This window comes from Mobula hypostoma, chromosome X1 (genome assembly GCF_963921235.1).
Source record: "Mobula hypostoma chromosome X1, sMobHyp1.1, whole genome shotgun sequence".
NCBI lineage: Eukaryota > Metazoa > Chordata > Chondrichthyes > Myliobatiformes > Myliobatidae > Mobula > Mobula hypostoma.
Window position 1 is genome coordinate 5,089,096 of NC_086128.1, and position 12,904 is coordinate 5,101,999.

The 12,904-nt window shown below is 43.7% G+C and overlaps 1 protein-coding gene across 2 annotated transcripts in view; it reads left to right on the top strand.

Annotated features, from left to right (window-relative positions):
* Window positions 1-12,904, top strand: part of tmem98 (transmembrane protein 98) — a 64,852-nt gene that overhangs the window by 26,834 nt on the left and 25,114 nt on the right. For both annotated transcript variants that reach the window (XM_063037224.1, XM_063037223.1), the window contains exon 2: window positions 5,544-5,748. In XM_063037224.1, coding sequence (XP_062893294.1) covers window positions 5,618-5,748 — 131 coding nt within the window. In that variant the 5' untranslated portion in view covers window positions 5,544-5,617. The remainder of the gene's footprint in view (window positions 1-5,543; window positions 5,749-12,904) is intronic.

Genomic DNA, 12,904 nt, shown 5'->3' on the forward strand with positions numbered 1-12,904 from the left:
TGTGAGCCATGATGTAATGGCAGAGCAGACTCAATGGGCCAAATGGCCTGATTCTGCTCCTATGTGATGTGGTCATATGGTCTAATACTTTCAGCCTTTTGTATTATCTGTCCTGGAACGATGAAGCATGGGTTCAGAAACCATTCACGCGGCTCCAAACAAAATGGTGCTCAGCAGGTGAAAAATTGGGTTAACCCAGAATAGAAAAATTATGTGCTGATTTCTCAGTGTTCTAATGTCCATCAAGAAATTCTTCGCATCGTTATTCAGTGATTTAAAAAAAAATCTCCCTGTACTTTATTGAAACATATTGTTTTCATCTGGTGAGATTTTTCAGACACACTGGTCTGAAAAAGCAGTTCTTACTTAGTCACAGCACACCCAATTTTTGCTAACTCTATTTCCCCGCTCTTTGCTATTTAAAGGTTCAAAGCCTATTCCTTGTTCTCACTCAGCTGTGTCATGTTCAGTTATAATCTTTCAAATGCCTTAGCTCTTAGAATGTCAAAGTTGATGTAAACTCCCTTGTCTCCAGAACATTCCTGAATGTCTCTGCTGATCTCTGCCACATTTCAGAGTTTGCTGCTCATTGAGGAGCTCAACCCTTACTCAAGGAGAGGAGACTCCATCTACATTTTTTTTCAGTCTACGGAAGCTGATAGGGTGACTTAGAGACATCTGACTGCGTGGCAGGATTTGTCTTAAGTGTAGCAGTCCAGAGAGTGCACTCAGATCCTGTCTTTGTTGTTGTCACCAATGAAGATGTGTAGTATATTTATTTATTTGTTTATTTATTGAGATATAGCGCAGAATAGGCCCTTCTGGCCCTTTGAGCAATGCCACCCAGCAATCCCCAATTAACCCTAGGCTAATTACAGGATAATTTGCAATGACCAATTAACCTACCAGCCGGTTTGTCTTTGGACTGTGGAGGAAACTCGTATGGTAATGGGGAGAACGTACAGATTCCTTACAGGCAGTGGTGGGAATTGAACCCGGGTAACTGGTACTGTAAAGCGTGTGCTAACCCACTACACTACCATGAAAGAAGTGATATTCTTTCCATTTTCTCCTGACAGTCAAGGACCCTTTCAGGATTTTAAGTTTTCATCTTTTTCAAACCGTGTGCTAAACATGCATTCACACATCTGCTTCTGCCCCTTCCTTGACAATCCCGAAATGTCAACTGTTTATTCCCCACCATAGACGCTGCCTCCAGCACCTAGTGTGTGAGACACATGTACCCTCATTGCTATGACAGATTATCAGGAATGGGATTCATTCCTCTGCTTGTAGTCCCACTCCTGCGAACATTCCTGCATGTAGCACTTCATGTCTAATGGCAGCTCCAGTAGTTCAGCCTCTGCTTAAATTCTAGGTACTGGAAAATAACTGGAAATGAGAAAAATTCCCTCCATTGCTGATGGAGGGAATCACTGTTGGCTCTATTACCTCCTCTCTTTCTATTCAGTGTGTCCTTCCAAAGCCTGATGGGATACTTAACATCTTGTCTCTGGTTACATCACTGTTCACAGATATACACAGACATTTCTTCTTGAGGACTTGATGCTTGGCCACCATTACAGCAACAGCATTAGAGAAAAACCCTTGAAGAATTGCAGGCTGATTAAATCCATTTATACCGTATGGTAATAATTAGAACACGGAGACAGAGACTCCTGACCTCTGTTTGTTATCTAGCCGCAGATGATCTTTGCATCGCTGTTGGGATACTATTCCCCAGAGACTGAAATCCATGCTTGTTTGGTGCATTAAATGGATTCGGCATGTGGTTTTAAGTTGGAGACTACAAAAAGTAAAACCAGGAAGTTGACAATAAAAAGAACAGTTTAAAAATACTGAGGTGGTTTTCATGAGCTAAAGCTTCACTCACCTTTATGGTTCCTGATGGCAGCTGCCTGCAGATTTCATGGCCACTGCGGAATGAATCAGAACCCCCAGAGAAGATGGCTGTAGAGCTGAGAGGGTGGGGGGTGGGGTTGTAAACGTACCGATATAGCTTCAAAATTTCTGGCCAATTTTCCACCTTGCAGTATTTTAAAACCATGAGACCATAAGATATAGGAGCAGAAATAGGCCATTCGGCCCATTATTTTACTGCACAGGTCAAGTCCCATGTTGCTAGTGACCCCACGATGCCATTAACCATGGGCTCATCTCACTGGCAAAGATAGTAGCATGTATCTGTGTGATGAATTATGCATAGGGACACCTAGCTCTGCTGCTATATGTATGGTGGCGATGAAAAACTGAGGCTGACAGATGCAGGGGTCAACCTATCACTGGAGAAGTGTGGTCTTTAAGTTCAGTCCATAATCAATTTACAGGATTTGCTACTCATTTATAAATGCAGGTTGAATAGTAAACACAGAAATAAGCACTGCCTACCAGATAACACCATTTGATGGTCACCTGACACTGTCAGCATCTGATGCTTTAAGATGAATCATGTCTGGATGTCTCTGGTCAGTTTCCCAGTGGGCGTCAGTCAGTCTAGAGATGTCCACTAGCAGAGTATAAATGCTTAAATAGGCTTTCAGGCATGATCTGTGCATGAAAATCATGCACAATTGAATCCAACTTGTAGGCATATGTTTGAAAATTCGGCATTTCCAATGCTATAATAAGGGTTAGAGTTCAGAAGCAGCAATGATGTGTTTCTACAGCAGTATTACTACAATCAGCAACTCCATTCCTGACACAACATGAATCAACATGGAGTCCCAAAGAATCATATCAAATGAAATTTGACATCAAGTATATTAGGTCAGGAAAGAACAATCTATTCAAAGTGGACAGCTTTCAAAGGTGCATTCTTTGAGGAGAAAGTTACTGAGATTCCACAATGTAGGACCTCAGTTTCTGGAGCCATAGTTGTCTGTGTTATAATGATGGAAAGTGGAGATCTAAAAGAGGGTGGAAGAGCAGGAAACAGAGACCTGAGAGAGGTCAGGATCAGAATCGGGTTTATTATCACCGGCATATGTCATGAAATCTGTTAACTTTGCAGCAGCAGTTCAATGCAATACATAATCTAGAAGAAAAAAAACAAATAAAATAACAATAATAATAAATAAATCAATTACAGTATATATATATATTGAGTCGATTAAAATCATGCAAAAAGCAGAAATAATTGTATATTTAAAAAGTGAGGTAATGTTCACAGGTTCAATGTCCACTTAGAAATCAGGTGGCAGAGGGGAAGAAGCTGTTCCTGAATCGCTGAGTGTGTGCCTTCAGGCTTCTGTACCTCCTACCTGATGGTAACAGTGAGAAAAGGGCATGCCCTGGGTGCTGGAGGTCCTTAATAATGGACGCTGCCTTTCTGAGACATCGCTCCCTGAAGATGTCCTGGGTACTTTGTAGGCTAGTACCCAAGATGGAGCCGACTAAATTTACAACCTTCTGCAGCTTCTTTCAGTCCTGTGCAGTAGCCCCTCCCCCCCCCCATACCAGACAGTGAAGCAGCCTGTCAGAATGCTCTCCACAGTACATCCATAGAAGTTTTTGAGTGTATTTGTTGACATGCCAAATCTCTTAATGAAGTATAGCCACTGTCTTGCCTTCTTTATAACTACATCAAAATGTTGGGACCAGGTTAGGTCCTCATTAATCTTGACACCCAGGAACTTGAAACTGCTCACTTTCTCCACTTCTGATCCCTCTGATGATTGGTATATGTTCCTTTGTCTTACCCTTCCTGAAGTCCACAATCAGCTCTTTTGTCATACTGAAGGTTGTTGCTGTGACACCACTCCACTAGTTGGCGTATCTCGCTCCTGTATGCCCTCTCGTCTCCATCTGAGATTCTACCAACAATGGTTATATCATCAGCAAATTTATAGAAGGTATTTGAGCTATGCCTGGAGGGAGCCTAACAAAAGAAAAAGAGAAAAAAATGTAGCACAGCTGCAAAAATTTTCCCGACAGCAGCCAATGACATTTAGTTGTATATCTCACGTTCAGAGTTGAACTAGAATCAAATGAACCTGTAATTGCACTGTATATCTTTTCAATGGGAGCTGGTTTGCGTAATACCACTGGTCTAAAGATTGAGATCCCATCAGAATGTAGCAGGAACTAAGCAAACTTTGAACAGCAGATTTTATAGCCAAATCTCTTGAACCAGTCTTTCCCATAGTGAAGAAACATGTAAAGATCCAAAGTTTTAAGCAGCAGTTTGAATGATTAAAGTTATAAATTTTATCCTATTTGAATATGACAACTCAATATTAATGATTGGTCACCTTTCCATTTATGTTCTCTGATATTATCAATGCAGTACTGTGTGTTATGGACCCTGGAGAGATGTAGTGTCACAGCTCAGCAATGATTTGATTTGGAATTAGAGTTGTGTCCTGCTCCTTCTTTGATAATTATACTCATCATCATTATTACTATGTGCCATTTCGTGTGATGTGGGTGATCATGGTCTTTGACCATGACTGTTCTTGGCAAGATTTTTCTACAGAAGTGGTTTGCCATTGCCGCCTTCTGGGCAGTGTCTTTACAAGACAGGTGACTCCAGCCAGGGTCAATAGTCTTCAGAGATTGTCTGCCTGGCATCAGTGGTTGCATAACCAGGATTTGTGATGTGCACTGGCTTCTCATATGACCATCCACCACCTGCTCCCATGGCTTCACATGACCCTGATCGGGAGGCTAAGCAGGTGCTGCATCTTGCCCAAGGGTGACTTGCAAGCTAGTGGAGGGAAGGAGTGTCTTACACTTCCTTTGGTAGACACATATCTCCACCCTGCCATCCACACTACAGGAGCTAATGTGAATTGGCAGTGTAGACCCAAAAAGATTCATGCATAAGTCAAATATGGAAAGCTGAAAGAATGATAATGCTGGAAATATCCAACTGTCTGAGCAATGTGATGAAGAGGACCAGAATTAATGATTCAGGTCATTGACATTGTTTTGTTTTCCACAGGGTATACTTGCCCATCTTGCTTTTGGCAGATGTACATAACTAATTTAGCATTTACTTCTAGTTCTAGCAGTCTAGCAAGCAGCAACACTCTGGCAATCTTATCCAGTAGCATCAGAAACTAAATTTTACATAAACTGTTAATTTTTAAGCCATTCTTTCTATAATTCTAACATACAGAACACAACTAGAACAAACTGTAATTATAGATTGGCATCTGTAAAGTAATCCAGTCTGCTCCTATTTAACTCTTAAGTTTTATTGTCACTTGCGTAATAATCAGATCATTGAACCTGGTTATTCATTTAACAGGGTATCCTTGGAGTGCTCCTGACAATAGAGAACAGAATGTTTCCACTGTCATTGCTCTCTGGATTAACAGCACAAAAGGACAAATGACACTTTGATCAAGTGGGAGTTTAAAGCACATCTGCCACTCATCACATGTCAGCAATCACTTCCTGCAACGATTCAGACTATGCCTCGTTTTTCATTGTTTATAATGCATTGTCTAAATTGTTCTTTACCATGAAATACTTCACAACAAAGTCAATGAAATGTCACCATTTTACTTAATTTTCAGATAAAATGAAGTCATAAAAGCATTATAGAAATTCAGAGGATCATCCGATTTAAAACATACACTGTGCTACTGCCATGGAGACGGTGGTTATCGTGGCAATTGGAGTCCTTGCAACAATATTTCTGGCATCATTTGTGGCTCTTGTGGTCGTCTGTAGACATCGATACTGCCAGCCCAGCGATCTATTGCACCAGTTTGACTCAAAGTAAGTGACAACCAGTGGTATTGTCCATTTTGAAAATGTATTTAATTTTTAATACTACGTTACTTTTTGCTGTGCTGGAAACAACATGTTTGTTCTAAGAAAACCTGTTAATTTATGAAATGGTCAATTTGATATACAGTACCATGGTGGAAAGCCCAGCTCCATAGCCATAAGACCGTAAGAGATAGGAGCAGAATTAGGCCATTTGGCCCATCGAGTCTGCTCCGCCATTTCATCATGGCTGATCCATTTTCCCTCTCAGCCCCAAATTCCTGCCTTCTCCCCTTCATGCCCTGACCAATCAAGAATCTATCAACATGCTGGAGGAACTCAGCAAGTCGGGCAGCATCCGTGGAAACGATCAGTCAACGTTTTGGGCCGGAACCCTTTGTCAGGACTGAAGAGGGAAGGGGCAAAGGCTCTATAAAGAAGGTGGGGGGAGGGTGGGCAGGAGAAGGCTGGTAGGTGCCTCTTCGTTGGTTATGTGGAAGAGTCTATGCTCCAAATCTATACTGGTACTGCTCCCCAACTTTTCCTTCACTACATTGACGACTACATTGGTGCTGCTTCCTGCACCCATGCTGAGCTCATCAATTTCATCAAGTTTACTTCTAACTTCCACCCAACCCTCAAATTCACTTGGTCTATCTCGGACACTTCTCTCCCCTTTCTCGATCTCTCGGTCTCCATCTCTGGAGACAGACTGTCCACTGACATCTTCTACAAGCCCACTGACTCTCATAACTACCTCGACTATACCTCTTCCCATCCCGCCACATGCAAAAATGCCATTCCCTATTCCCAGTTCCTCCGTCTCCGTCGCATCTGTTCCTAGGATGAGGCTTTCCATTCCAGGGCATCTCAAATATCCTCTTTCTTTAAGGATCGTGGTTTCCCTTCTGTCGTCATCAATGATGCCCTCACCCGCACCTCCTCCATCTCCCGCACTTCGGCCCTCACCCCATCCTCCCGCCACAACAGGGACAGAGTTCCCCTTGTCCTCACCTATCACCCCACCAGCCTCCAGATCCAGCACATTATCCTCCACCACTTCTGCCACCTTCAACAGGACCCCACAACTAAGCACATCATTCCCTCTCCACTCTCCGCAAGGATTGTTCCCTCCGCGACTTTCTGGTCCACATATTCCTCCCCACGGATCTCCCATCCGGCACTTATCCCTGTGAGCGTAAGTGCTACACCTGTCCCTACACCTCCTCTCTTGCCACCATTCAGGGCCACAAACAGTTCTTCCAGGTGAGGCAACACTTCACTTGTGAGTCTGTTGGGGTCATCTATTGCATCCGGTGCTCCCAGTGCAGCCTTCTCTACATCGGTGAAACCCGACGCAGATTGGGGGACCGCTTCGTCGAGCACCTCAGCTCTGTCCGCCACAACAGACAGGATCTCCCGGTTGCCACCAATTTCAACTCTGCTTCCCACTCCCATTCAGATATGTTCATACATGGCCTCCTCTACAGCCATGATGAGGCTAAACTCAGGTTGGAGAAGCAACACCTCATATACTGTCTGGGTAGTCTCCAGCCCCTTGGTATGAACATAGAATTCTCCAACTTACGGTAATTCCCTCCCCCTCCCCTCCCCTATCCCTATTTCACTCTGCCCCCTCCCCCAGCTGCCTATCATCTCCCTCATGGTTCCGCCTCCTTCTACTACCCATTGTGTTTTCCCCTATTCCTTCTTCACCTTTCCTGCCTATCACCTCCCTGCTTCCCCTACCCCACCCCTTTATCTTTCCCCTTACTGGTTTTTCACCTGGAACCTACCAGCCTTCTCCTTCCCACCCTCCCCCCACCTTCTTTATAGGGCCTCTGCCCCCTCCCTCTTCAGTCCTGACGAAGGGTTCCGGCCCGAAACATCGACCGATCTTTTCCACGGATGCTGCCCGACCTGCTGAGTTCCTCCAGCGTGTTGTGAGTGTTGCTTTGACCCCAGCATCTGCAGAGTATTTTGTGTTTAAGAATCTATCAACCTCTGTCTTAAGCACAGCGGTTATCTTTGACTTTGACTTTCAAGACTGTAAGGATATCTCTCGAGTGTGTGAAAGACTTTATATAAATGAATTTTCTCACTGTCCATTGGGCAAGTATGAGACTGCAATCACTGGAAAATCCACAAGCTCCAATGTATTATTGCCAAAGTACTAATTGATGAGATCACACTACAACATTATGATCATCAGGAGAAGATGGTGGTGCGACGGCAGCGGGCGCGGCCTTTCCGGGGATGAATATCTGTTATCTGTCAAGTAGGGGACCGTGCACAATCCTGATTTGATGGAGACAGACGTGAGAGGACAGAGGAACATCTAGAAAACTTCTGAAATGCCCGCTTCGCTGCCACTGCTACTGTGTGGTAACCGGAATCTTCAGAGCAGAAGGCCCCGAAATCCTCGGCTTTGCTTGTTTCAGTGGACGGGGCGAGGTCAAAGGCGCTTGACAGAGGATGGCGCTCGGGAGGCTGTATCGGAGGGCTGGTCAGAGGCTCAAAGTTTTCGGACGGATGGACTCAGTGTCGGCTGTGGTCGGCTGCTTCCAAGGCATCGGCAAGTCAACGGTGCCTGGAGGTTTATGGCAGGGAGTTTCTCCCTTTTGCCGCCACTATCGGGGACTCAGGAGTCGATCAACTTGGGGAATTTGAGACTATTTTTACCGTGCCCATGGTTTGTTCTTCATCAAATTATGGTATTGCTTTGCACTGCTGTAAGTATATGTTATAATTATGTGGTTCTGTCAGTGTTAGTCTTTGATTTGTCCTGTTTTTTGTGATATCACGCTGGAGAAACATTGTATCATTTCTTCATGCATGTATGCATTTCTAAATGACAATAAAAGAGGACTGAGTGTTCTCATAATCTAATCTAATTTAGCCATATACCCACTGCCTGTCAGTGCATTTATCATTGACTTTGTGAAGTTTGAGCGTTCAGTTTTATATGCAACACACACAAAATGCTGGAAGAACTCAGCATTCGCCTCCTAGCTTCTTACTTCATTTTCCCCCTCCCCCACTCACCTGGCTTCACAACAGGGGCAGTTTGTAATTCTTCCCTCTTCCACCCCCCACCACATTCTTTTTCTGGCATCTTCCCCCACTTCCTTTCCTGCTGAAAGATCTTGACCCAAAACTTAGACTGTTTATTCATTTCCATAGATGCTGTCTGACCTGCTGAATTCCTTCAGCATTTTGCGTGTGCTGCTCTCGATTTCCAGCATCTGCAGACTTTCTCATATTCAATTTTATATATTAGTATATCTGTTTACAGTATTTACAAAATGCAAAATAATTTGAAAAACTCATTTGTAACTTCAAAATTTCAACCTGAAGATGGTTAAAGTGTCATTGTTATGTTAAAGAAAGTGCTTGATGTGCTTGTGCAGTGAGAGGTACAGACTGGACCACACCTTAAGGCTTGGTGTCAGTAAATTGTGTTAAACATTAGCCAAATGTTTGCTTAAGTGCTTTGGTTTTCAGCTGCTTAAACAATGAATCAGGAAGCTTAAGTCAAATAGTAGACTAGTTCTACAAGTGCAGAAACAATTGCCATTAAGAAGAATTACTTTTGCTCTTTCATGCAGTATATTGCTTCCAAAAGGTACCCGGGGTTTGGGTTCAGAGTCAGAATCTGGTTTAATGTCACTGCCATATGTCATGAAGTTTGTGTTTGCGGCAGCAGTACAACGCAATACACGATAATAGAAAAAAAACATGAACCAATCACCTGTCCAGCTCTTGGCTCCATCCCTCCCCCTCCTGTCTTCTCCTATCATTTTGGATCTCCCCCTCCCCCTCCCACTTTCAAATCTCTTACTCACTCTTCCTTCAGTTAGTCCTGATGAAGGGTCTCGGCCTGAAATGTCGACTGTACCTCTTCCTAGAGATGCTGCCTGGCCTGCTGCGTTCACCAGCAATTTTTTATGTGTGTTGCATGAATAATAGTAAATACATTTTTATATATATTTATATATATATATATATATATATATAAATGGCTGAGGGGAAGAATCTGTTCCTAAATCACTGAATGTGTACCTTCATGATTCTGTACCTCCTTCCTGATGGTAACAAGGAGAGCAAGGCATGTCCAGGGTGTTCGGGGTTCTTAATGATGGACAGCACCTTTTTGAGGTGCTTGAATAAGTCCCAGATAACATAGAGGCTGCTGCCCATAATGGAGTTTACAACTCTCTCTAGTTTATTTCAATCCTGTGTAGTACTGCTTCCCCCACCCCTGCGCCCCTCCCCAATATCAGATCGTGAGGCAGCCTGTTAGAATCAATGTCAGCCTATAAGTTTCAATGGGACTAATTTTGAACGTTCCCAGACACAGAGCAGGAATCTCAAGGCACGATGGCATGATTAGCCTGCAGACAGCAGACATGCTTCAGGTTACCACCTCCTTTCAATGGCTTCACACTGTGGCTTTCTGTTGATTATTTGGATCAGTCAGCAAAGGGTCAATAGCTAGCAATTGGCTAACTTCAATTAAAGCCAGAATTTCTTACTTACAGCCAGCCTGTACCTATTGGTATTGGTAGCTGAGCAGCAAGTGAATCTGACTTAACAAAACATTAATATGGGACAGAATCAGTCAGAATCAGGTTTATTAGATGACATGGAACTTGTTGTTTTGCAGCAGTTAAACACTGCTCTACTCTCTACACCCATGACTGTGTGGCTAGGCATAGCTCAAATGCCATCTATAGATTTGCCGATGACACAACCATTGTTGGCAGAATTTCAGATAGTGACGAGAAGGCATCATGAGATACATCAACTTGTTGAAAGGTGTTTGGTAAATATCAGTAAGACCAAAGAGCTGATTGTGAACTTCAGAAAGGATAAGATGAGGGAACACAAACCAATCCTCATAAAGGGATCAGAAGTGGAGAGAGTGAGCAGTTTCAAGTTCCTGGGTGTCAAGATCTCTGAGGATCTAACCTGCTCCCAACATATTGATGCAGCTACAAAGAATGCATGACAGCAGCTATATTTCATTGGGAGTTTTAGGATATTCGGTCACCAAAGAGACTCGCAAATTTCTACAGATGTATTATGGCGAGCATTCTAACTGCCTGCATCACTGTCTGGTATGGTGGGGGGTTGGGTTGGGGTGGACACTGCATGGATTGAAATAAGCTGCAGGAAGTTGAAAACTCAGTCAGTTCTATCCTGGACATTAGCCTCCCCAGCCTTGAGGACATCTTCAAAAAGTGACGTCCTTTATTAAGAACCCACATCACCTTGGTCATGCCCTCTTCTCATTGCTACCATCAGGGAGGAGGTACAGGAGCCTGAAGGCACACACTCAATGATTCAGGAAGAGCTTTTTCCCCTCTGCCATCCGATTTCTGATGGAATTCAACTCGTGAACACTACCTCACTACTTTTTTTGCACTACTTGTTTAATTTAACTATTTAATATTTTTCTCACCCCCTATGGGTGGTGTGTACATGTATTTTCCCCCTCAATCTTGGATCCTGTACCGGAGGCCTGGGAGCTTGACGGTTTGGTGCAGTATCTGGAAGTGCGCTCTTATACCTGCTATGGTTTCAGCAGATTCCTTGCACTGTCTGTATCTTGGGTCTTGTCTAGAGTGATAGACTCCTGCTTCTGTTGCTCATGCACAGCGCCTGTTCTTGTGCAGTCATGAGCAGTGCCTCTGCGCTGTCATTTCCAGTTACTGGTAGGACTTTCTTAAGTCAACCACCGCTAATATCAGGCGATGGTACGTCCCGTGCAGTGGCATGCCCTGCCATGGCCTCTGGTCCTCTGGTCCTCTGGTCCTCTGGCTCTGCTTCACCCACTTCCATTTCCATATCCCCTGCCTGCTGTCTGAGGTGTTCTCCTAGCAGATCATCCTCATGGGCCATCTTCCTGACATACTCATGGATGTTTCACATTTCTTCCAGGACTGTGGCTTTGTCACTTCCAAGCCCCCATCCTCCTTTATTCCGGTGGGTGTACGCTGCTTGACATTGGACTTTGTATGGAATCCTCCATGTATTGTTAGTAGTTTCTGGGTCTTGATGTCAGTGGCTTCCAGTTGGTTCCTTGGCCAACGCACTATTGTGGCTGGGTGTCAGATGACTTGTAGGGCAAATGTGTTGATAGCTCTGATCTTGTTCTTCCCATTCAGCTGGCTTCTTAGGACCTGTCTCACTCTTTGCAGGTATTTGGATGTTGCAGCCTTCCTTGTGTCCTGATCATGGCTTCTATGCACCTGCAGGATCCCCAGGTATTTGTAGCTGTCCTGTACATTTGGTATATGGCTTTCAGGTAACTTGACTCCTTCAGTCTTGATGAGTTTGCCTCTTTTCACTCCCACCTGGCTGCACTTTCCCAGTCCAAATGACATCCCAATGTCTCTGCTGTACACCCTTGTCAGGTGGATTAGTGAGTCAATGTGTGTATATATATGTGTGTGTGTGTGTGTGTGTGTATGTATATATATGTGTATATATATATATATATATATATATATATATTATATCTATATAAAAAGAGGAGCAGAGAAGCTGAGGCTTGCTGCTGAAGAAAAGCACACTTGTCGGAAAAACAGCACCAAGACAACACTGGAGGATAGTGGTTTCAAGTACAGTCGCTGCAGCCGAGACTGTCACTCCCGTGTGGGCCTCTACAGCCATGACAGACGCTGCTCTACCAACACAGACTGAAGCAAGACTTTCCAGGCGCAGATCCATGGTCTCGCCAGACTAACGGATGCACAACTGCCATGTAATTAGGCAAACAACAGGAATTCTGCAGATGCTGGAAATTCAAGCAACACACATCCAAGTTGCTGGTGAACGCAGCAGGCCAGGCAGCATCTCTAGGAAGAGGTACAGTCAACGAAGGGTCTCGGCCTGAAACGTCGACTGTACCTCTTCCTAGAGATGCTGCCTGGCCTGCTGCGTTCACCAGCAACTTTGATGTGTTGCCATGTAATTAGAATCAGAATCGGGTTTATTATCACTGGCATGTGACGTAAAATTTGTTAACTTAGCAGCAGCATTTCAATGCAGTACATAATGTAGAAGAGAAAAAAAAGAGTAAAAAATAAATAAATAAGTAAATCAATTACAGTGTAAGTATATTGAATAGATTAAAAATTGTGCAAAAACAGAAATAATA